The sequence below is a fragment of the Rhinocladiella mackenziei genome (assembly GCF_000835555.1).
Source record: "Rhinocladiella mackenziei CBS 650.93 unplaced genomic scaffold supercont1.11, whole genome shotgun sequence".
Lineage (NCBI taxonomy): Eukaryota > Fungi > Ascomycota > Eurotiomycetes > Chaetothyriales > Herpotrichiellaceae > Rhinocladiella > Rhinocladiella mackenziei.
Window position 1 is genome coordinate 433,828 of NW_013550594.1, and position 24,556 is coordinate 458,383.

General features: G+C 49.4%; 7 protein-coding genes across 7 annotated transcripts in view; 4 read left to right on the forward strand and 3 right to left on the reverse strand.

Moving 5' to 3' along the window:
* Positions 1-400: 400 nt before the first annotated feature.
* Z518_11160 (lactoylglutathione lyase) lies at positions 401-1,051 on the forward strand (the record flags this gene model as incomplete). The annotated part of the gene is made up of 1 exon (XM_013411430.1): positions 401-1,051. One exon carries the CDS (start codon positions 401-403, stop codon positions 1,049-1,051), a length of 651 nt encoding a protein of 216 aa, XP_013266884.1.
* Positions 1,052-3,394: 2,343 nt separating this feature from the next.
* On the reverse strand, positions 3,395-4,963 carry Z518_11161 (uncharacterized protein; the record flags this gene model as incomplete). The annotated part of the gene is made up of 3 exons (XM_013411431.1): positions 3,395-4,155; positions 4,227-4,680; positions 4,712-4,963. The coding sequence occupies 3 exons, from the start codon at positions 4,961-4,963 to the stop codon at positions 3,395-3,397; spliced, it is 1,467 nt and encodes a 488-aa protein (XP_013266885.1).
* Positions 4,964-6,153: 1,190 nt separating this feature from the next.
* Positions 6,154-8,050, reverse strand: Z518_11162 (uncharacterized protein; the record flags this gene model as incomplete). Its single annotated transcript, XM_013411432.1, has 3 exons — positions 6,154-6,710; positions 6,756-7,014; positions 7,064-8,050. The coding sequence occupies 3 exons, from the start codon at positions 8,048-8,050 to the stop codon at positions 6,154-6,156; spliced, it is 1,803 nt and encodes a 600-aa protein (XP_013266886.1).
* Positions 8,051-8,979: 929 nt separating this feature from the next.
* Z518_11163 (uncharacterized protein) lies at positions 8,980-10,979 on the forward strand (the record flags this gene model as incomplete). Its single annotated transcript, XM_013411433.1, has 3 exons — positions 8,980-9,031; positions 9,197-9,939; positions 9,993-10,979. The coding sequence occupies 3 exons, from the start codon at positions 8,980-8,982 to the stop codon at positions 10,977-10,979; spliced, it is 1,782 nt and encodes a 593-aa protein (XP_013266887.1).
* A 21-nt stretch (positions 10,980-11,000) lies between these two features.
* Positions 11,001-12,556, reverse strand: Z518_11164 (uncharacterized protein; the record flags this gene model as incomplete). The annotated part of the gene is made up of 4 exons (XM_013411434.1): positions 11,001-11,076; positions 11,118-11,774; positions 11,821-12,261; positions 12,312-12,556. 4 exons carry the CDS (start codon positions 12,554-12,556, stop codon positions 11,001-11,003), a joined length of 1,419 nt encoding a protein of 472 aa, XP_013266888.1.
* Positions 12,557-17,166: 4,610 nt separating this feature from the next.
* Positions 17,167-19,660, forward strand: Z518_11165 (uncharacterized protein; the record flags this gene model as incomplete). Its single annotated transcript, XM_013411435.1, has 5 exons — positions 17,167-17,446; positions 17,496-17,534; positions 17,585-18,432; positions 18,481-18,704; positions 18,751-19,660. The coding sequence occupies 5 exons, from the start codon at positions 17,167-17,169 to the stop codon at positions 19,658-19,660; spliced, it is 2,301 nt and encodes a 766-aa protein (XP_013266889.1).
* A 3,262-nt stretch (positions 19,661-22,922) lies between these two features.
* The window catches only part of Z518_11166 (uncharacterized protein), a gene marked incomplete at both ends in the record, with an annotated part of 4,114 nt that continues 2,480 nt past the window's right edge, over positions 22,923-24,556 (forward strand). The window contains one exon of the mRNA XM_013411436.1: positions 22,923-24,485. Coding sequence (XP_013266890.1) covers positions 22,923-24,485 — 1,563 coding nt within the window. The remainder of the gene's footprint in view (positions 24,486-24,556) is intronic.

A 24,556-nucleotide genomic window follows, 5' to 3' on the forward strand; every position in this document is an offset into this window, starting at 1 on the left:
GTCAGCAGCGTTGGCGGGGGTCGCCTCCCGTAAGGAGCGGAGGCGACTCCAGGAGGCGCTAAGGGAGGCGAGAGTCGCCTCCTAAGGTTGAGGAGGCGCGAGGCGGAGTCTCCCGACAACGCTGACTTGTCAGACGCTAGATGGGTCCGTTCCCGCCTACAAGTTGCACTTCCATTCATGAATTACTAATACCGCCACAGCCATATTTCTTGAATAACATTTTGAGAAAGGAAGATATTACGTTCAGGGTTGCAAGTCAGGGGTTAGTGAGGTCTCAATAAGTTCATTTATTTCCAAGGTAAAGCAAAGCCTCGTTCTCTTTGACTCGAGCTCTTGTCAATTTATCACTTGGTGCACTCATTTCATCGCCTCCAAATAGCCAACCTGAAGACTGGCCACGATGTCTCGCTTCCCATATGGTGTTCCACTACCGAATGGACTTGGCACGGATCCCTCTTTACCCGCTGATGCTCCAACAATAGGCTTCAAGCTCAACCATCTCTGTCTTCGAGTGCAAGATTTGGACAAATCACTGCATTTCTACATCAACCTTATGGGTATGCGCACCGTCTTCGTCACCAATACTGGTCCTATGACAGTGTACTTCCTGGGTTACCCATCAACAGATCGACACCGTGAACACCTCGATGAATTCGGCAAAGAGACACCTATTCCCGACACATTGGGCTTGTTAGAGCTTTTCTATATGCACGGTGCCGAAAAACAACCGGCGGGCTTCTATAGCTCTGGCAATACACCCCCGAATCTAGGGTTTTGTCACCTAGGTTTCAGTGTTCCAGATCTACCAAAGGCATTAAAGAGACTCAAAGAGAGTGGCGTTCCAATCATCAAGGACATCGGTGTATCGACTCGACAGAGCATACCGATCACTGACTGGGAGAACGAACAGGGTATTGGCATTGAAGTCGAGGGAACCGAGAGCGAAATTCACCCGGTCTTCAAGCAAATCTTTGCTAACTTCGCCTATGTTCAAGATCCTGTAAGTTATCATCGGCAAGAGAACCAAATCGGACAAAAAGGCCCTTGCTAAATAGAAGATATAGGATGGATATCTAGTCGAGTTGCTCCCACAAGGCTTTACGGGTGATTAAGCTGCGGCTCAAGCCGATCGCCAAAAGGACACTTAATACAGGACGATATATTCTACAACTCGCGTCAAAATATGTACTTCTATATGTTAAGAATGTATCTACCGTACAGATCCTCTTGAAAAGCGATCTCCGAAAGACGATACCTTGGTGTTCCAATGCGCTATAGGGTTGACAAAACCCGGTCCTTACCAGGATTGTGATTTCGCGAGTCGTAATGTCGAGGTTTTGACCCACCTATTTGCCTCTTTCGGCCAAATCCAGCACCCCGAGCACGAATATTGCACGCATGTCCTTGAAGAGACATTGGCAATAACACTAGTTTCGAAATCGATCTGCTTAATCACTCATATTGTATAGGTGATGAACGGTTTAGCACTTGAGTGCCTGTCACGCAGAGAGGATGTCGTCGTCAGGATCATTGAGCAACCACACAGAAAGCCCTAATTGTTTCATTTCTCTATGCTCTGTGGTTTTTCGTGTGCATATGTGTTCCCTTGGGAGAAAAAAAAAACTATTAAGGCTACGATTGACTTCGTGAAGGCAACCGGTCGATTGCGGACGAATGCTGGGGAAGAATGATTGCCTCGAGCAAGAAGGAGAGTTAAAGTTAGAAAGTTGCTGCGCTGTTGAAAGACTAGCAACATTCAGGAAAGCACCCTTGATGACCTGGCCGAGGACTCGCTGGGCCTGAAAACACAGAAGCCGGGGATCAACAAGGTAACGACGAGCTGGGCATTGAATGAACCGACGGACATCGATAGAAATAATGTAGTATAGGAGCTAGTCCCCTATGGGCTCAGCCCGCACAGGGTGCATGAATATCGTATCGTATCGTACCTAGAACTCGATGCTAGCTAGAATACATTGATTGTATCCTTGACCGCGAACCCTCACCATCTCGATATCGAGGATATCGACTTCTATCGAGTAGGGTGCCCCCTCGGCCACATGATCCACGGATTAGATCTGATGGCGGTGGTATATCATGGGAATCCGATCCATGGACATGTCTATATCGAGGCTCGTCCATCAACGCTCCATACGAGTCGTCTCGAATGTGATCGGTAGAGCTTGTCTGGGCAGTCCAGACTGGATCCGATGAAAAACCACGACCCATCGGATCCAATCCATGGACCACGTCAATATCGAGGCTCGTCCGTTAACGTTCTATACGAGCCATCTCGAGTGTGATCTAGGGCTTGTCTAGGTGGTCCACGGATTGGATCCGATGAAATACCACGACCATCGGATCCAATCCTTGGATGTCAATCTTCTTGTGCAACTTGAGATGAAGGAGTGCTCTGTTCTCTATCTACTTGTCGAGGTCCTGAGGCTCCTTTTATAGGCACACGAATGCTACATTGTTGCACAGAGCAACCATCTGTAACGTCGTCGTCTATAGAAACCTCTCGTCAATATTTCTATGATGGGGTATATACACAACACCCCTGTCCAACAGCAGCATTCATCTTCTAGCTGGATGGTGAGACTTTGCGCTTCATGTTGAGCCTGCCCTAACACCATTTTTGCAGTTGTATGAAACTGAGAGCCCAAGCGAGTCTGTATCGTAGCGCAAGAGCAGTTGGTTCGAGGAATGATTGATTGAATTCGCCAAAGATGAGTAAGAAGCTTTTTTGTACAGTGAACGCCCTGATTTATGATGACTACCAGGGACAACGATAGGTTCATGATAGAAGTAAATGCGATTTCTCAAGGATCAGCTGTAGCGACATCCAATCGAATGGAACAATTCTGAGTTGGTCGGCACACTGAAGAGAAAATGGTTCCAAACATGCGTATTGCGAAATGGATGGTACGCGTAGCTAAGTGAAAATGTTCAATAACGACTCGGCCGGTGACACTCTACGGAGACAATCTGAAGAATGTTGTTGCTTAGCGGCCTGGCCCGCGGCTGATACGATGTTTGATGTCCTCGAGAAATCGTCAACGACGATAGTTGAGTGCACGCATTTCCGGATTCCGGAAAGAACGAGTAGCACGCTGAGCATACAGTGAAAATCCTCAACAGCGACAATTTCATACAAGGACTGGAAGGCGGCAATTTTACGGCGACCTTCAGTTGGAGTTGGAGTCATATGAGCCAGGACTGCATATGAAAGAGTCTGCTGTGCGAGACTAGATCTTGGGACGAACAGAACAGTCTGATCGCCATGGATCTCAAGCCATCATAGCAAGATGGATAGGACCGAGGACGGTAACAGATTTCAAACGAAAATGGTAAATGTCCATATATCTATATCTCTCTAAAGGCACCAAGGGGCTTAGAGCAGCCCTTCGCGCATAAAGACCTGTAAAAGTAGCTTCAACTGAGTTTCGATAGCCCTCCTCCATCCACAAGCCAAGTTACGCACTGAGATTGCCCTACAGATGTCAAGACATGGGTAATGATAGGTGTGCCAGCGAAGCCAATCGAAACACGAAATCTGGCCAAGCGAACGTGATAGGCAAGACGATTCGCGGCGGTCGCAACTTGTTCGGGCGTTTCGTGAAGAGAAAATATGATGGCGAGGCTCAGTGCAGTTTGAGTGTCTGCTACGACGAGTCCAGAGGGGGGCAATATATTTCTCCTGGAAATTTTTCCTCAGCAGGAGGCAGTCGGCGTGATAGCGTTTGGCGTTGGCGTGCCGTTCCAGGATTCCACTCACTCGAGCAATAATGCAGGTGACGTGGACAAGATAGGCGTCTGCAACGAAAGTACCACTAGTACGTGAGTTTCCAGGCTCCTCTGGAAGCGCTGTAGGGTCAAGCCAGTCACCAAGTTGCCAAAGCTCGGGATCCCACAGCCTGTCTGGGCCACGGCGGATACCGAAATCCACCCACGCCCCCATGCTGTCGTATTGCTTGCGTAGAATGCCCACGTCGCCGAAGGTTTGGTATAACGCCCATGGGGTAAGAACAGTCACGTCATCCCAAACGGCCTGAGGAACGCATGCCCGCAGCTTCTGCAGTGCGTTCGGGACAACGAAGGTCGGGATGGATTCAGCTCCTTCTAGCTGTTCGGCCGCGACATCTTCAAGCCAGTCTCCTAACATACCAGCCGTGTTATACAAGAAACTGGCTGAGGGGCAGAAAACTTGTATGTCACCCGTTCACCATTTTCGAGTACTTCGGCGTGTGTAAAAGTGACCTTGCTGCCGGTAGGCTTCCTCAATGACTTGATTCGCAGAACACCAACAAGGTTTTGTCCAAAGTCGATAATGGTTTTTCCAGTCTTGGATGTCAATATAGCTGCCGGCCAAACCTCTTCCGTCACCCTTACTGGTGGAGCGTTGGGTGCAACAAGTTGAGCGTGTGGTAGGTCAAGGGATCTCGCCTTAACCCAGCAGGTATCGTCAAAGTTTTGGCGATCGTTCCACCCGAATTGTTCTTCCCTGGCGTCATACAGCTCGCCGTCGTATATCTCGCTACGGATGATGGCGCTCGGTGCACAGCACCACGACCCATCAGAGTTCAGCCGAAAGGCTTCACCTTGAACTGACGAGATTTCGAGTTGTGAAAGAATAGCAAGTACATCGCCGTAGATGCGTCTCGTACCCCCCGAAGAATCCTAGACGTGTTGCATACCATCCTTCACCAACCTCCACGCCGATAACATTTGGTCCGTTCTCATCTATGAGCGCTGCAATATCGAAGACTTGATAGTTAATGCGATGTCCATAGCTGGTCCAACCAGGAGCCATGCAGTGATTTCCGACTTTCACACCGTTGATATAGGCTTGATAAGAGCCCAGACTGGTGACGTATAATCTCGCTGTCTTCATCTTACCCGTGAACGAGAGGTTGAAAGATTTTCGGAAGCGCAAAGGCCGCATGGGACCATCTCCCTCCATTGTGGCTGATGTTGTGACCGGACGGGCAACCCAATCATGCCGTTCTAACAAAGCGCATTCGACGGTCACCCATGGAGACCACTCAGTTGGCCCAAGGTCCTTGTCGCCCTCGTCATCCGTCACTTTTCCGTATGATCTAACCCTAAGGCGTGCTCGTTCCCGAGACCGTAAAGGCTTGCTGGGCCAACGCACCAGGACAGAGTCTGCACTCGCAACATGATGTAGTTCTTTGTTATTGCCAGGTAGGTGCATGACTTCAATATCATAGGCGTATTGCTCCCAACCTTGAAAGAAAAGCCCCACCCTCGAAAAAAAATCCACCATAGCGAGTAGATTAGGCTATTTTGGTGCTTTTAGCCGTTCTCAATCCAGATCCTCTTTTGTGCCCATCCCGTTTCTCTGGGGTAAATCCGCTCAACCCGGAACAGCAGCGGCGGCTGTATCCTTAGTGTACAAAATCCTCCTACAAATTGATAGCCGACAAAAGACGTCGACAAAACGCGGTTGGAACTCTATCTGAATACTTTGTATAGTAAAGACCGATAAGCCTCGTTGAAGCAAGAAAATTCTCCGGCCGTAAAACGTATACTATTGCGATATGCCCTACTTCCTTCTGTACTTCACACCACTTGAAGTTGTCATGGAACAGATTTGACCAATCCAGATGGCTATCGAGCTGAAACTGGATGGCATTTTCATCTCAAAATGAGTCTTCTAATTGACAAATGGGTTTGAAGTTAAGGCCAAAACCTAGTACGATCCGTTTTAGACGCTTTCGTTCGGCCGAGACATCCAGAACCATGGCAAGATTGCACAACTGTCCCACCGTTGATCGCCGGCGTAGAAGCAGAAGGTGGCAGCCATATATGATGAACACGGAAGCCATAAATTCGGTCTTTGAGGCACTCTCTTTCCTCTTCCAGATCCACATGATGGCGAACAAACAACTGCCTCTCTACGAAAACTCAGGTGTCGGGGGCGCTGTTGAGGAAGAGCCCGTCGAAATGTTATCAGGAGGGGCGAGAGCGTGTGACAGCTGGGACTTGTTCGAGGGGATAATCAAGAAGATGACAAAGTTGGATGTTGTGGAGCAGATCGTGAAGAAGAGGAGTAAAGCTGGCTAAGTAAGACGTGAAGAACGCCATCAAGCTCTTCACCCACGAGCCCCATAAGAAGACAGTGTTTCTATGCTATTTCTCGATGTACCATGCCAGGTCGTTGCTATCATCCAGCTCATACTCGGTAAATCCGTTGCCCATAAACGCAAATTTATTCGCCGAGCCGTATGTAATATTCCAGTCTTCGCCCCTGATCTCACTGATCAAGCGCTTAAATAGTAGACTGCTACCAGCGAAAGTGGCAGTCACCCTTCCATCAACACGATTGTTCTTGTACCACGATCTACACTCCCCCGTCCAAGTCAGCGTTTTATGAATCTGATCACCATACCGCACAAATTGATTCACGGCAGATTGCTTTGGCTCGATGCTTCGAATGTCTTCTCGGGCGATTTTGTCGACCCACTTGAGGATGTAGTCGGAAACCCAATTCAACCCCTCGATCAGGGAGCCATGGCCGACTACAGCATTGGGCCCGGTGAATATGAAGTAATTGGGCATGTCTGGGCAGGCGAGCGACATGTATGACTCGGGTTCGTCCTTCCATTTCTCGCCCAGGCTGATGCCATTACGGCCGATAACTGGGTATGCTGGCCGGTGAGAGACATCAAAGCCAGTTGCGCAGACCACTATGAAAGTATTAGGTCCACTCAAGATACGGCCCTCTTACTTACCAACATCAAATTCTCGCTCTTCACCATCAGCGGTCACAATCGCATTCCTTGTAATTCTCTGGATCGGGCTCTGGGTGAGACCTACATTCGGTAATAGAAATGACTCGAGGTAGCCTTGTCCTGGAGTCACTCTGCGGCAACCTAGCTCCCATTTCGGGATCAGCTTCTGGCACAGTTCCGGATCATGGTTCAATTTGGCAGCCATCTGCTCCTTCGCTATCTCGAAACTGGTCAGGTTCTCGGGCGATCCTTTCACGAACTGCAGCAATTAGTGCCAGTTGCTGAGAAAGGGTGATATACGTCCGTACCAATCTGAAGCCTCGATTGCTGCGCTGAATGAGCGACCGCCTGTACTCACGGTGTGCCCTGGGGTTGGTTGCAAATGTCCGCTTCTGCTCTTCCGAATACGCAGGGTTGTTCGACGTGGCCGCGATACCACCCACATCGTGGCGCGAGACGACCCATGTTGGGCCTCTCTGGAAGCTCACCACCTGTGTTCCAGGCAGCTTTGCCATCTCCGGCAGAATTTGAATTCCGGAAGAACCATTGCCAATGACGGCGATGCGCTTGTGAGAATAGTTGTAGCTGTGATCCCACTCAGCTGAATGGACCTTGTGCCCCGTGAAATCATCAAGGCCGGGGATTTCCGGCCACTTCCAGATATTGAGGAAACCCTGAGCAGATACGACAATATCTGCGAACTCCTCGCGCCTTGACCCTTCGTGCTCGACTGTGACTTTCCATCCCGACGACTCCTCTTGCCAGTGAGCGCCCACAACTCGCGAGTTGAACACGATGTCGCGGTCGAGACCCCACTTCTTAACTGTCTTGGTAAAGTACTCATGGATCTCTGGTCCAGTGGCGTAGTAGCGATTCCAGTACGGATTGGGATCAAAGGGGAAGGCGTAGATATGAGCCGGCACATCGCATTGGATGCCTGGGTAGTTGTTCACCAGCCATGTGCCGCCGGTGTCTGATCTTGCCTCGTAGATGGTGTGGTCCACGATGTCGCTGATCTCTGGTCGCTGATAGCGGAGCTTGTGAGCGAAGATCATGGCAGAAAAGCCGGCGCCGATTGTAATCACTCGTAGTCTCCGTGCAATGTAAGCCGGGTGATTGCGCAGTGGTACATCGAAATCCGAAGCTGATTCGGCATTGTGTTTTATTCCATTGCCTCTGGTGGTGCTCAAATCTGCTGATGGCGTCTTTAAGACAGGGTTTTGGTGGTGTCCATGCTGAGCCAAAACGTGCGCCTCAGGCAATACAGGCGGATCATCGACTGCTATAGGAGCCATGTTCAGTTTATAGACAGACAAGCTCCAAGACCTTTCTTGACGACAGACAACACAGAACAACAATAATGAAAATGTCGATCCGTTGCGGTCTTGGTAATAACGTGCTCCTTTGTTGGTAGCCTTTTAAAACTCGATCCGCAATGCCTTACAGATATTTATATTTCTCGAAGATCCCCGAAAGGGGCAAGCCATTTGAGTAAAATCTGCTCAGAGTGCGGTCGGCATTTGGCCGGATAATTGTGACTTTCCCCAGCCATTGCCGGGACTCTTGGTGCGATTCAGCGGTTCAGGCGGCTATGACTCGCTTCCTCCCATTGCCGTTGTTCCAAACTCTAATCTATCCAGAAGCCAAAGCCTGAAGCTGGGATATGGTCTGCCCCGCGCCAAGATCAACCCCGTTTTTGTTGTTTGGGGAGGGGGGCGGGGAAGGAGAGAAGGGGGGGTTGTGGCTACGAAGAATCTGTGATAATTGGGGCTTCAATTATCAAACGATATAAGTGGCTACAGTGGCTTGGCTCGATGAATTCGAGTCATGCCAGCACTTTTTGGCACGTGATACTGCATCTGTAGCCCAGGAAATCACAAATCCTTTGTTGGCATGTCACGTGAAGCAGTCGTCTTGACATTTTCGAAACTTGCTCAGTCTTGCTCTCTTGTTAGATAGAACAACAACGCAATCCTTCATATCTCTTCTCTGGACTCCACAGTCCATCATCCTTCTCTCCCTTGAAGGATCTACAACACCTCATGCTGCCTAACATAGAGTTCAGAAGCGCGAGAGACAGCAATGAGCGCCGCATACGACGTCGTGCAGGTGTCGCCTGCGAACGCTGTCATGAGAAGAAGGTCTGCTGAGTACTGGAGATCCAGACACGTTACCAGGTACTGACTAATATAGGGTAAATGCGACCTGCAACATCGACAGAAAAATGGCCATGAAGAGGGCTGTACCAATTGTCGGAACGCTGATGTGGTTTGCCGGTAAGCATTTGATCTCCTCCTGATCGTTTTGCAGAGCGCTTACCCTCTTCGCCAATAGAGCTCGGCCGTCTAAGAGGAACCTCACACGCAGAAAGGTATCAGCGGGGTTTACATCCAGCCAGATACCAACTGTCGAAGCCTCTCGCGCTGAAGCTTCCGGCTCAGAAGCAGCAAGACAGAATGCCTCGCTGCTGGTCACTTCGGGAGCGAATTCGGGTGTAACATCACCATTGCAGCCGTTGTATATGCGCACAGCCCACAGCCAAAGTAGCAATGCCTATGACAGTAGAGGCATTGAGAGCGACCGAGACAATCGTTCTCGGAGTGTACATGCTCAGCCAAGTCATGGTGAGAACGCCATCGGCTTCCTTGGAGACTCGGGTTACATGTCAATGTTCCCAGCTACATATGCTCGCACAAGTGCTGATGAAGGCCTGACGATTGGGTCGCGATACCTAGTCAAGCCGCTCTCACCTTTTATCAGAAAATGCTACATCGACATATTCGACGAATTCTGCTCAACATTCTGTCCCATTCTGGACGTTGAGTTGTTAGACAGCTCCCAGTCACTGTTGCTTGAGCAAGCGCTCGCTCTCGTTACCACTACGATTCAACCAGCGCTATTGACGGAGGCAGAGCCATCTGTTCACTACAGCAAGGCCAGGGAGCTTTTCAATTCAGACGCTGAAGCAAATCCACTTGTATCGCTGATTGCAATCATGCTATTCTACTGGTGGAGCACGACGAGCCCCAACGTGGTGAGCAAGAATGGGTCTTGGTACTGGACTGGAGTCGCCATTAGACAGGCGCAAGAGATGGGACTCCACAAACAGCTGCCGGGCAGCCACGGAGGACACTGGCCTGGTGATAGCCAAGCATTACGCAGTCGAATCTGGTGGACGCTCTACGTAAGTGATTCGGTAGACCCGCTACGACTTTGGGCTGATAAGTTTTTTCCCAGGCACGAGAACGCCTCACCTCCATGTCACAGGGCCGCCCTTGTATCATTGACCCTGACGACTGCACTATTGGCAAACCTTCTCCTCAAGACTTTCACTCTGCGCACTGGCAACATGGCGAGGTTTTCGTTCATTATGTCGACCTGTGTGGAATCGTCGGACATGTAGCCGAGCATCTTCGGCGCCATCCGAATGTCAAAGAGCAATCCGACCAGCTCTTCGTGAGGCTTCACGCCTGGTCAAGCGCGCTCCCGGATTATCTGCGGCTACCCTACTCCCGAGGGTCCTCGGCACGATACGCTCGCGACATCCGTCAGTTGCACCTACCGTACTTATCGGCATTGATCCTCCTGGGCATGAAACGGCCAGAGCGCTCAACTCACGCCATGTCTACTCTGGCGGCATCTTCCATTGCACGCATTTTCGAGGACTTTTTGGTCGGAGGCAATCTTCGCTTTTTGCAGGGCATGGCTGGCTGGTACGTCACTCTCGCGCTCCTGGCCCTTATTCGCGCAAGCCAGGTTCAGGTCCTGAAGGACGCAGCTGAAGGCGCCATTGAGGTCTTGGTCGCTGCACTCGGAGATCTGGCGCAACGATGGCCATCGGCGAAAATGTTTCAGGACGGCGTTGAGCAGCTTCGGGCATCACTCGCGTCGGCAAGCATGGTCAGGAACGAAAATCACGCCGAAGAGCCGACCGGAGCTGCCGCCAGCTGCAAGAATCTTGCATTGGTGGTGGCCGGTCAGGTTGAAGTTGAGAACATGTCAGAGACAGACATTCATGAGGCTTTGCGCTATTTCCCTGGGGCTTCCAGAAATTCCACGCCAATATTCGACATTTTGCTATCCTTGACGGGCCCGCTCGATGCACTCAATCACCAAGACGACTTTGACGCAGCATTTCTCGACCTCTTCAACGATATGGACAATCCGCTGTCCAGCTTCTTGCTACCCGGCTATGACGTGCGAGAGATTCGTCTTCGTGGCTAGTACGCATAAGCCACCCTGGTCTCATCCTCGTCCTCGTGCATCTTCCTGTTGAGCTTCATCAACCACACCCTCATGGCCCAAGCACACAGCAAGCTGCCTCCAGCAAAACAGGCCATGGCAATAAAGCCAGGCACGTACCTTGGCCCATCGTGACTCGGCCAGAGATAGGCTGTGTACAGATATGCAATGGTGGCACAAACGTTGACCATGCTGTAGGCCACGGCCTTCTTCTCGGGCGTCTGCGAGAGGGTAGCGGAAACCCAACCCAAGATGACGCTGCCAACGCCGAAAGCACCGGTGGCAAAGAGAATGGAAGCCGCATATCGCGCTGCTGTGTTGAGCGTGGACATACTAATAATGAAGCCAACTATCGCCAGCAGCAGCGTCGCGGTGATATGCCATGTGCGCTCGTTAAAGTGGCCGGATGTCCACGCAATTACGATGCCGACAGCTCCAGACACGAAGTATGGTGGAGAGGTCAGGAGTAACGCCGTAATGTTGGAGAAGCCCATCGATTTCACAATCGTGGGGAAGAAGAATGTGAACGAGCAGGCGCTGATGTGCAGGTTCTGCATCAGACAGAAGAGCCAGGTCTTGGGGTCGCGTACGGCTTGCCGTAAGCCATCCATGGTGCTGCCGCGGGGCGCTATGCCAACGATGTCGCGTTGGATCCGGGCAACAGCGAGTTCGCGCTCTCGAGGAGTTAGCCACCGTGTGTGGCCTGGTTCGTCCGGCATGAGGTACAGACCGACGCACGCGACACCGAAAGTGGTCACACCTTCGACGATAAAAAGCCTATCATATTAGCCACCATTTCTCAGCAGTCTGGCATCTGACCCACCATTGCCAGCCTTTGATGCCATGTGCTCCATCCAGGGTCGAAAAGACCGCCGCCGCAATCAGCCCTGCAGTCCCGTTGGCAACGATCTGTCCGGTATACATGATAGCAATGCGCGAAGCCAACTCCTTGCGGGTGTAGAAGATGGACAGCATATACAGGACTCCGGGGTAGAATGGAGCTTCCACGAAGCCGAGGAAGAAGCGGCAGGCGACAAGGCCACTGAAGTTAGTGACCACAGCCGTGCATGCTGATATGACAGCCCAGCCCATCATGCACACCGGCATGTAAATCGACGCGCGCGTTCGGGTCAGGAACATGTTGGATGGGATCTGCATAAGCACATAACCCACCTGCAAGATGGAGATGGCGGTGTTCCATTGCACGCCTTTGAGGTTGAGGTCTTCCTCGATGCCGTTGAGGCGTGCCTGCGGGAGATTGTTGCTATGCGTGTTTAGCTGGCGGACGGCCTTGACCGTGAAACGAAGACTTACCGGTCAATCCAGTTGAGATAGTACATCGCCCACATGATAGGTAGGATGTAGAGGTCCAGCTTTCGGACGAGTTGGATCTCTTCGGGGTCGGTCTTCTTTGAGGCTCCAGAGTAGTCGACAGCAACTGTGCCTTGCGAGGCCTCCTTTTCGTCAAACCGAGACTGGGGGGATGTAAACTCAATCATTTCATCTTGAGGTTTACTCATTATCTTGGACTCGACTGCTTTGCTGTCTGGGGTCGCCATGATTAACACAGGCGTTGAGAGTAGTGCAGACACATAATTGTGAAGCAGATACCCCAGACCGATATATGAAGAATGGCGGGACTAGACGCTGGCGGCAATGGAGCCGGCTATGACATTGCGGAGAGGCAATGATCGACATTGAGCTAAGGTCTCGGCGCTTGCGGAGATGCTTGGCGCCCCGCCAATTGTTTGTTTATGCCATGTGTAAGCTAAGCCTATAGGGGACTAGCTATCTTGCTACGTACTACCTTCGTTCTCTACTTGTTGAACAATAGTTAGTACCCCTTTACTTAGAAAGGGTTATCACCCCTATGCAGGATATAGGGGAAGAATAGGAATAGAAAATGGGTCAACCAAGCATGTATATACTGGCAATCTGGCAGGACCAGTTGCCAAAGAGGTAGAGCATTCAATACGTCTCAATTTGCTCCCTCAGTTTGACGATCATCCACTGTCCAACAGGGCCCTACCAACATATCAATATATTCTTGGTATCCTATTTCGTAGTCTACATGCCATCCGGCAAACTTTCCAGTCCTGTCCAGGTTATAATATGTTACCATTAATCTCACGTAGAGGGGCTCGTGGCGCTAGCATTATTGAGGGCAGGAGCAGAAACGCGTCGCGAAATGCAAAAGTTGCTCTAAAACTACCAGAGACTTTTGAATTGGTGTTGTACTACACCGTCCCTAAATTGAATCGACTCGAGTCATATCGAGCATGACAGATAGATTCTGTTGGACGACGAGAGGTCTCCATGGGCGACGACGTTACAGATGGTTGCTCTGTGCAACAGTGTAGCATTCGTGCGTCTATAAAAGGAGCCTCAACACCTCGATAGGTAGATAGAGAACAGAGCGCTCCTTCATCTCAAGTTGCACAAAAGTTTGACAGATTCTTGATGTAGAGGGCACTGTGACAAAAGAGAAAATATAAAAATGGTCTCCTCGCTGAAACACACTACTATTTATTTTTCCACCTCATTATATGACCATTACTATTCCTTCCACCGTTCTCAACATTAACTCCTACTCGTTTATCTATTATCTATCCCCCATGACGTCGTTAGGGTTCGCCTTCGATCGTCTCGATCTATCTTGTCTCCCGCTCGACTTCTTATGGATGGTCTTCCGGTGTCGGGTCGAATTCTAAACGGCGAGGGTTCAAGCCTTGATACCATTGCTCGTACCACCGAGGAATATTTTCATCAAAGGTTCTCCAGTACTCTGGTCTCTGGAATTCGTTCATCGTCTCCTGGTCGTAAAAAACTCGGTCCCACAACCGAGATGAGACGGCCATGATGTGGCCACGACAACTGTATAGCCGATCCGCTACTGTAACACCCATCACGCCACGAATTCCCAGCCACTGCAAAGGTGGCAGGAAGGGGGCTGGGCGTTGGAAAGGAGGTAGGAAGATGAACGGATCGAAGGTATAAGAAGAGCCTTCGAACCCTTAGATAGAGACAGGTTTCAGTACATTGCCATTCCACACCCTACCTTGTACGCTCGCAACGATTTATGACCCCTCTCCTCACACCCTCTCTTAGCACTGTTGTTACAGAATTCGTGGCGTGATGGGTGTTACAGGTGCAACTTGAGGTGGATTGAATGCTCCGTCCATCCAGCAACTGACCCTGCCAGGTTGCTGGTATACACACACGTTGGGCTGACCCTTTTTCCTCTCCTGTTCCTACCCCGATATCCTACATAGGAGTGATACCCCCTTTTCCCATCAAGAAGTACTCGCTACTGTTCAACCGTCCAGCGAAACCTTGTTCGACACCTATTGTAAGGTGATGAACGGTTTAGCACTTGAGTGCCTGTCATACAGAGAGGATGTCGTCGTCAAAGCTGTTGAGCAACCACACACCAAGCTCTAATTACAAGAAAAGTTCAACGCTCTCGCCATCTTTATACCCACCCATGTTTGTTTGCCCCTTACATAATCCATGCACGTAGCGCCCCGCTACAGTAGCGCCTCGCTACACTATCGATATGAGGTCTGTTGTGCAGAGTGCAAACAATCACTTCAGCTTCGACTAGTTTGAGGGCCGTGCTAGAAGTGATGAAGTTCGACATGTCCGCTCGAAGTCGGCTTCTCTAAGCCGTCACCATCTCTCCTGCGAGAATGAATATCCGTTCTGGCTCGGAAGAGATGGCGGGAATTGGAAAGAGATCTATCGACATCCTCGACAGACGTGGATATTGTCGTAGGGTGCTCCCCTTCCCTTAGAGGACATTGTCATGGCACAACTTGAAAACCCCTTGAACGGTCTTGGCAGGCCCACTGTGGCTGTCGAATAGCCTCGTGTGCCTACCGACAGCTTTGTGTGCCTGCGTGGTAGCCTTGCAGTATGACTGTACCGCTGGCTATAAGTATCTAGGATAGCTTTGCACTGCTTTCATGCTCTTCGTCTCTCGTCTTGTGCTTTATAGTGCATTGGATAGTAATATCATTGTCGGACCTCCACTCTCGTTCCCTCGTGCGTCCCCATCTTGACAGACATAGTCTATGGATCGGATCCGATGGCCCGTGGTATTTCATCGGATCCAATCCGTGAACCATCTCGATATCGAGGCTCATCCGTGAACACTTCATACGATCCATCTCGAGTTTGATCAGTAGGGCTTGTCTAGGTGGTCCACAGACTGGATCCGATCCATGTGTTGTGATATGATGCTCGATTGACTGTATAGATCATGGAAATATTCCGTGCTTGGTAATTTGATGGAATCTTCTAGTAAAAGGATCTGGAGTATATGTATCTCTTTTCTTTCTTTGTAGAATAGTCCATGGACCATCTCGATATCGACTTCTATCGAGTGGGTCTCCCCTAGCCACATGGCCCACGGAGTGGATCTGATGGCCGTGTGGTGTGGGGGATGTGATTTTACGGAAGTGTTGAGAGAATGGATGTAGGCATGTATGCGTATTGGGCTATGGAGAATTTTCCCTGGTCTGAGACTATCTGTCAAACTTGGTGTGCAACTTGAATTTGAATGAATGCGCTGGCTCTTCCAATGAGCGCAGCAAAGAGCCCATCTATATACCTATTTGAACGGCATCCTTTAGTGTTGTTTCCTGTGCTGCAGCTTAGCAGGAAACCATATTATAGGTCAACAGGACCTTACGTTCTGGCTAGGGGCGTGGTCCGACAGATGAGACGGGAAGATGGGCAAGTGGAAACCGAACCTAAACGCCGTTAAGGATATACTAGACTCTACAGAGAGGTTGGATTGGACGCCAGAACCACGGTAGTGGAGGCGGGGAGACAAGAATGGTGTTGAACAATGTGTGGCGACACTTTCAGTTATGCAAGGACGTCATCTATGAAGCTGAGCACGGAGACGCCGAAAGGCGGTGTTGGGGAATTGAGGGCTCTCGCTTCGTGCAAGAGGTCCTGCTATCTAGCTTCTCTACATACTTGTTCAATGAGTCAACGAAATAAGCACACGCAGGTATGAGAAGTGTCAAACAGAGCGAGATGCGGATAGAAGGGGTGAAAAACTCGTGCAATTATGGATTGGGGGAAAGCCCCCCATATAAGCCAGAATAGGGGCACTTGGCACTTGGCACCAGCTGTCTGACAAGACTGATGTTGCTGGGTGGTCCTAATGCTCCGCGTTACCCCCTGTTAGGTTTTGGCAATCCGATTACGTTGGCACCAGAATCCCGATAGAATCAGCAATTAAATTCAATTACAGTATTGCAAACACTAGAGGCTACTGAAGAAGTCTCCGCAGAATATTGGGGGGGGGGTAACTCGGCTGCACAGCACCCGCTAATCTCAATCATAAGTAGATCAACTCTGCAGGGCGCGCCAAAGCCTCTTTGACATAGTCCAGACTGTACTCATGCCTGTGCTGTAGCCTGCGACAGCCTACGGCAGCCTAGACGAGTAACTGTGTATTTAAAGTCGCTCATTACCCCTAGATAGTTAGATAGATAAGCCTCCATAGCCCAATGCGCATGCATTCCTGCATCCATTCTCTCAACACGTTGTCGGTTTACTCTCCCCTAGAACAACGTACATCATCTGTGTCAGTGTATCTATGGGTGTATCTGCCTAGAGTCAGCCCCGACATCGGTAGAAATAAATGTAATGAGGCAGCCCGCACAGGGTGTGTAAATATCGTATCGTATCGTATCGCATGCGGCCGGGTGGTCCGGGGTTAGTAGAGTTCCTTTTCCAATCACGTGACAAGTGGCTTGGCATTGCTTATGCAGCAACTTGTACCCTTTTTCAATATATTCCCTAACTAGCCGTTATTAGCCAGAATAGGCAACGCTGGCTTGGCGTGTCACCGCAAGCAGTAACACCTGGGGCAGCTTGCACTCTCAACCTTTCTACTTAAACAATCCCTCCATCTTCTCCCCATTAATTAATCCATCATCCCCGTCGCCACCGACAAGTTCTCTACCGTGTATGCTACACTTGTTGCTTCCTCTACCCTCAGATCGAAGACCCTGCCTCCAACTTCGCGACCCCCTATTCCACGACAGTTCGCGTGCGCTTATCTTGGGCGAGTTTGAACTCTCCACAACCCATCTGCGAGTCGTCACATCATATCATCTCCCTCGTTTGACCCTCATTCGCGTCGATCATAATGAACGCTTCTAATCACGAAGCTGGGCAAGGCCAGAAGAAAATCCCTACAATTCAAGAGATGGAAAGTTGGAACGATGAGCAATTGCTCAAATGGATCAAGGATAGGCAACCGAAGATTTTCCGCGATAACGACGACGTTTTGACATTCAAAGCGGCAAAAATTAGTGGCTCCGCCTTCATGGAGTATGCTGAAGATCTAGATTTTTTCAGAGAAATTCATCTGCCCCTCGGAGTTTATAGGGATCTTGCATCTCTTGCAAGAAAAGTTAAGAAACAGAGTAAGAGCAGACTGTGGATACAACTTGGACACTGGCTAACAGTGTTAAGACGATCAATCGAACCAGACAGCTGGCCAAAAGAGGAAAGGTAATTACGCCTTTGATGTACTATACGATAGCTAGCTGATGTCGTTACAGAGGATGAAACAGATTTATCTGACGGGTCGCCCATTTCGTCCAAAAGACGTCAAAAATATAAAGATAAAGAGGAAGAGGAAGATGAAGAGAAAGTCATACAATTAGCCACTGAAGCCAATAAGCGAAGAAAGGCCGTTAAGGATATAATTACTCAGATGAACGACTCTCCTGACCAGCACTCCGATTCTATCGATCCTCTTCCTGGAGCTATCGATAAACTTTCCGACCCCACATTAAATCACACGCTCGACTTCCCATTTATCGATAGTATGCCAGAACGATTTAATGAGCGCAATATAGCTAAAGGAAAGTGGCTATATATGGGGAGAACGATGTTCAAAGACTTCCTCGACGAGGTAAAGGAAGTGCGAAAGAGTCAGGTTTATCGAAGATGTTGGCTCTATGGAACCCAGGGCTTTGGGAAGTCCCACCTTCTAGCCGCCCTCGTCTGCTACTTTGCTGCTCAAGATGAACGGGTCGTCTACCTACCGGATTGCCGGGGGTTGCTCGATGACCCTGTTTCCTACGTCAAAAAGGCAATGCTGTTCGCTTGGGCCGACGATTTCACCACCCAGAAGAAGATTATGGCCCTACGCACTCAGGACCAGATCGAGAAATTCTTCGAGTATCAAGAAAACGTCATATTTGTCGTTGATCAGATGAATGCTTTCAAGAGCGATGGCTTTGGAGACAGGGAGGTGGCTCGACAGCTGCGTCGATGGGTTATCAGATTCACCTCTTCGCATAAAACAATCCTCAGTTCCTCTGCAAATTCTACGGACGACCTTGAAGAGTTTAAACATCAGACCTATAACTGGGTGGTACGCGTCTATGGTGGTTTCACTAAGGTAAGTGGTGTCAAATTCGTGTCACAACGAGGTTCCTAACTCGCTTAGACGGAAATGAAGCAGTGGTGGAGGCAGCATAAAGGTATTAAGTTGAGAGGGTATACCCGGGACAAGGTTGAAGACTTTACGGGCTGCATCCCATTACTCCTGAAGCAATTCGTAAAGAATGGGGAGGTCGATTTGACAGCACCCAAATTTAACCAAATCTATGATGATTCTGTGCATTTTGTGCAGCGAATCAGGTCTACTGTTGGGAATTTTGATTGGAAGGGGTATGTTCGACTGATTCGATTGCCCAGGACATTTCTGACTTTTCAGGTATTGCGCCTTCGTGAGGGCTTGCATTTGTAACGAGCGCGTACCACCTGGATGGGGGGCACACGTCGAACTGATCGACCATCGGTACTTTTATCAGCGCAACGACAAGATTGGAAGATATACCTGCGGTTTAGTTCGTGACGCTGTCACAAATCAGCTTTTCGAGTTGGATACTACTTTCATCGACACCGGGTTTCTGGCTTCATTGAGTGACTTCGTCCACAATCGATGTGTCGTCGGATATATGATGGAATACGCCATCCTCACATCCATCCGGTCAACAGGCTTAAGGATTTGCAAAGGCTGGGACAAACCGATGAAGTTAAGATTCTTCACGCAACAAAAGGATATTCAGTTCGACATCCAAGATGAACGCGTACTTTATCGACCTCGACAGACCAATTACAAGACGATAGATGGAATGATTCTCTCGATCAAGACCGAAGAGAAAGCCGCGAAAGGGAAAAAGCCGAAATTACTCATCGCCCCCATCCAGATCACAGTGGCAAAAAGTCACTCGAACTCTTATCGGAATTTCTTGCGTGAATATCGCCACTGGGTCAAGGGCCAACTACGGGAGTTTGATATTGAACTAGAATTCCTCTGGATCACCCCAGACAAGTGCGACGCTGTACAACACCCGCCCTATCCGCCGTGGCCTAGCCACCAAGAGCGTTGTATTCCTTTCGACGAGGTTAGCACAGACATTTACACCAACTACCAAGATGCAGAGAAAGCCGGAAAAGAGAATGAACAGAAAGAAACTAAAAAAGTGGAGAAAGCCGATGAAGAAGAGGAAGAAGTCCAAGAAGAGAAAGCCGACGAAAAAACCGAAAAGGACCAGAGAAGTGGACGCGTGACACGGTCTACGATAAGGGGATCTAGGGCAGGGCGATCTAGGGCGCGCTAGCGGATGCTGGACGCTGTTGGCCCAGGCTGGCAAATAGATAAATCGTATCCAGATAAATCCAAATCAAATCAAATCATGATGCTGGATTTATTTGGATATTTGGATAAAAAGTTCTGTCTAATCAGCGCTCGCCAGCATTCGATAATATTTTGTCGAACAAAGGTCTCATTGAACGGCCGAATAGTAGCAAGTGCCCCTTTTGTTGAAAAGGAGGTTATTACCTCTATATAGATTTTAGGGGTAAAAATAGAAAAAGAAAAGGAGTCAACTCAACGTGTATATATACCAGTAACCTAGCAGAACCGGTTGGGTGTAAACAGAGCATTCAATACATCTCAAGTTGTTCCCCAGTTTGACAGTGGTCCACGGATTGGATTCGATGAAATGCCACGACCCATCGGATTCAATCTATGAATTATCTCGACGTCGAGGCTTGTCGTTCACGCTCGGTTACGAAGTAGAGCTTCTCTGGGTGGTCCACAGACTGGATCCGATGAGCGACGGGGGGACTTTATCGGATCCAATCCATGAACCACGAGTGGGAGCCCGGGGAGGCACATGGTCCACGGATTGGATCCGATGAGGGTGAGGCCGGAAAAATAGTTAATCCGACGACGCTGGTACGGAAAATATTTGATCCGTTAGAGTGGTTCACTCATCGGATCCAATCCACGGACCATATCGATGTCGAGTAGGAAGGGCGCGCCCACTCCGGGGGGGCCACATGGTCCACAGACTGGATCCGATGGGTGGATCACGTCGATATCGAGTAGAGTGCCCCCCGAGTACATAGTCCATAGACTGGATCCGATGGCGACGTGGTAGGAACTTTCATGTAACAATGTCACGTGACTTTGCCAAGCCGTATGCTTACGTGATCGGCTAGCACGACGGTCTTGGCGTCGCCGCACAACGCCAAGCTGTAATCGGGTGGTTCCAAAATTAAAAAAAAAAAACAAGTTTATATTTTATAATGCCAAAAACTGCTTCAAAATTGACACCAAATCGTGGTTGACCTATCAAGGACGAAACCCAGTGGGCACACTAAGTTTCAGTCGAACCGATAGAATTGAGGGACCTTACTAGTGTTCGATCATAGGTAAGGCAAGAGGGTTGTCCGGCCTAGATTTCTAGGTGCCCTAGATGGGTAAACGTAATGCTCCAGCCAGTGATTGTTGATGTTAAACTGAGTGATACCGAGGGGGGTTCAAACCTTCCTGTCGGTGAACTTGTCTAGCTTAAGCATTCATTGGTTGTGGCGCCCCATTTATCAGTTCGTCAGTGATGGACTATAGGAGGGGAGCTTTGGTGTTGATTATTTTTGTCGAAAGGTGTGTGCTGTAGAGATATCTCCTCCTTTGTGTGTGTGTGTGTGATAGAAGCCCTTCAAACGGTCTTGGCAGGCCCACTGTGGCTGTCGAATAGCCTCGCGTGCCTACCGATAGCCTTGTGTGCCTGCGTGGTAGTGAAGTTATGAGCTGTTGAACAATAGCATTGTGTTAACCTGTGAGACAATATATAGCAACACTTTCAGCGTGGCAATTGGTATTCAGCTAGACAAAGATTTCATCTACGAGCTGAACACGGAGACATCGAAAGATGGCGGCAATCTGTCGAACTGTCATGACACAACCTGGAAGCCCCTCGAACGGTCTTGGCAGGCCCACTGTAGCTGTCGAATAGCCTCGTGTGCCTGTCGATAGCCTTGTGTGCCTGCGTGATAGCCTTGCGGTATGACTGCACCGCTGGCCATAATTATCTGGGATAGCATCGCACTGCTTTCGTGTTCTTTGTCTCTCGTCTTGTACTTTATAGTGCATTGGACAGTAATATCATTGTCGAATCTCCACTCTCGCTCCCTCGTACGTCCCCACCCTGACACGAACTTATAGTACAACTTGAGTTGAAGGAGTGCTCTGTTTTTTATTAAGTTGAGGTCCTGCCTCGTATATTTATATAGACAAAGATTGTCGCTATCTTTCGATGTCTCCGTGTTCAGCTCGTAGACGAATCCCTTGTCCAGCTGAACGTTCATTGCCACGCTGAAATCGTTGCCCCATATTGTCTCACGATTCAGCACAATCTTTGTCCATATAAACATGCCAGATAGAACCTCAACTTGATAGAAATAGAGCACTCTTTCAATCCACGAAGTTTAATATAAGCTATTGTTCTTGTTGTTCTATAACTTGTTCTACTAACTTGCTGAAATATATACGCGTTTAGTTACCTCTATTCTACCCCTTCTCTAATAAAGAGGCACCTACTACTATTCAGTCGTTCAATGAGACCTTAGTCGATAGTTGGCTTATATAACTTAAATTTAAATAAATGCTCTAGCCTTTTTAAGAAGGGTAGAATAGAGCTGATTTATCTACACGACGTATATTATCGGGCTTTTTCTAAGAGTGTGGAATAAAGTTTATCTAAATATCTATATACGCTGACGTTATCGCTAATATCGCTTATCGTGCGACTCGATAAGCGAGAGCGTAATCGAATTCGATACTTTATCGACGATAAAAATATTTCATCTTTAACTCTTTTATCTAGTCGAGATCGGCCTTTTCATTTCCGGGTTAAATGGTATGAGAAGCGGCGACGACTTCGAGAGAAGCTTCGTCGTTAAGCTCGATATCGAATCAACCAATCTTACTTCATAACATTCTTCCTCACGTCGATATTAATCGAATCGAAAATCGAATCGATTTCGATCACGTCGACTCCGATCATTCTCGACGAGATAAATCGTTCATCGACCCTTCTCCCCAGTCGAGTGTGACGATAAAAATATCCGATCTCTCGTCTTTTAAATCTTTACCTCGTTCACCCTCCTCTATTTCTATCCCATCGCGATCGACTTTACGATCTCGAACGAGAAGCTCGATTCGATCTCGAGAACGCTTCTCATTCGAAACTGCGATTCCTCTTCCCGTTACCTCGCTCGCTCATTTTCTCGCCACACAACTCCTTTTCGCCAATCCGGCCTAAACTCTCCTCGAACTCGCTCATCATATACCCGAAGTGAACGATGATCTCATCGAGACGCTTCATCAACGTCAACATCATGAGGAGGAAAATTCATTCGCCGTCGACGAGATCGGCCTTGGTGCGGGTCTCGATTATATTCAGTCACACTTTCCGGCCCATCAACAGCTTCCCGATTTAATCTCGACGTCGTCCATTCGATCGCCGTCGGTGACGTACTCGACGGAGGAGCTTCAATATCTCTTTACGGGTTATACGTGCGAGGTGGATCGAGATGCTCGGCCGCGAATCAATCCCGTCGTCGAGTTTTCGACACGCTCAGGCTAATGCGCGAGCTCTATATACGGAAACGAGAACCGCGACCATCACGACTCGAGCGCATCATCAAAATTTACAGTATGAACTCCCGGCGACATTTCTTCCGGCCATTCAAGAAGCCATCTCGCGTCGCGTGGACGAGCCGGGTCATCATCTTTTTCGAGATGCATTTCTCGTCGTGGTGGGAAAGGGATTAAAGTTACGACCGTGGAAGACGGCCAGCTGGACGAGCACGATGGACTATTTCTTTAACTGGTTCGAATCGCGATTTGACTCGCAATACTGGACCGAGGATGCGGTTCATATCGACGTCGGTCAAGAGACGCTCCCGTCGTCGTCGTCGGCATGTAGTCTCTTATGGCGAGAAGACTTTCTGCGTTTATTTGCGGCGTGTCTCGATGCGTATGAAGAATCGCCATCGACGTTGACACCCACTCTTTTCCCATGGGGCTTTGTGCGCGGCGTGAATGATGCTACGCTCGAAATTCCCCTGACATCTTCGCTTCGTGCTCAAGGTTTATCGTACGTTCAACATTACGCCAGTTTCAAGGAGATCTTTGCCGCCGGCAACACGTATCCCTTTTCCAATACGGGTTTATCCAATTTGACGTTAAGCCCCGACGTGCTGACCACGTTTCAACAGATCGGAGGTGCCATCAGTGTTCGACCGGAGGTGCTCGCGCGGGCTTATATCCACAGTAAACGTCGCTGTCATTATGGACTGTGGGCGTCCGCCGCGACGTCGTACGGGACGCGCTGGGAGTGTCGAGTGACCCTCGGTCTTCTTCGACAGATCGATCAGTGTGCTCGTCACCACCTCTCTTCGACCATAGTTCCCGTTCATCGAACGGGGCCCGACTCTTGGGTGGCTTATCCGACCGAAACCTTGGTGGAATGGTATCGATGGAACCTCAACAAGTTCTGTTTCGGCTTCGAGACCCTTTATGGGCGTTGTCAGAAAAAACCCTACATTGCCTGGGAACACACTCAACTCATGATTCTGATGCTTCAATGTATCTCGTGCTTCGCCGGGGTTCTGATTCCGGGTACGTATCCTCAACTATGGCTGGATCGTTACCAACCCCGTTCTCGTCGAGGTGGTTTATCCGTCACGGCCTCGAAACCTCGACACGGGCTCGGAATCGGAATCAATATGCACGAGTTCGGCTACGGGTGGTTTGTCGACCACATCGACTGGGCGAACTGGGTACTCCGGCCGGAGATCAGTGGTCAATTCCGCGTTCAGTCGATCTCGATCTTGACGACGTTTCGAGCTCAATATCGACGACTTCGAAATCATATGGACGACTACGTGTTGGTGGCTTCATCGGTCTCGCTTCTGTCACGGTGGAAAGAGTCGTCGGCTCATGTGGCCTTCATCATGCGACTCTTTCGAGCGATTTGCTTTCGAGCTTTACTTCGAGACGTCTTCCAGATTCTTCGACCCTATATTAACTCGAACCATTGGTCCGACATCGCGAACGGGAAACGAGGATTAAGTATGGATACACTTAATTTAGTTCTAAATCCTCGAGAGGCGACGACGCATGTGATGGTGGCCTCTCATCAAAAAATTCGACACTTTTATGG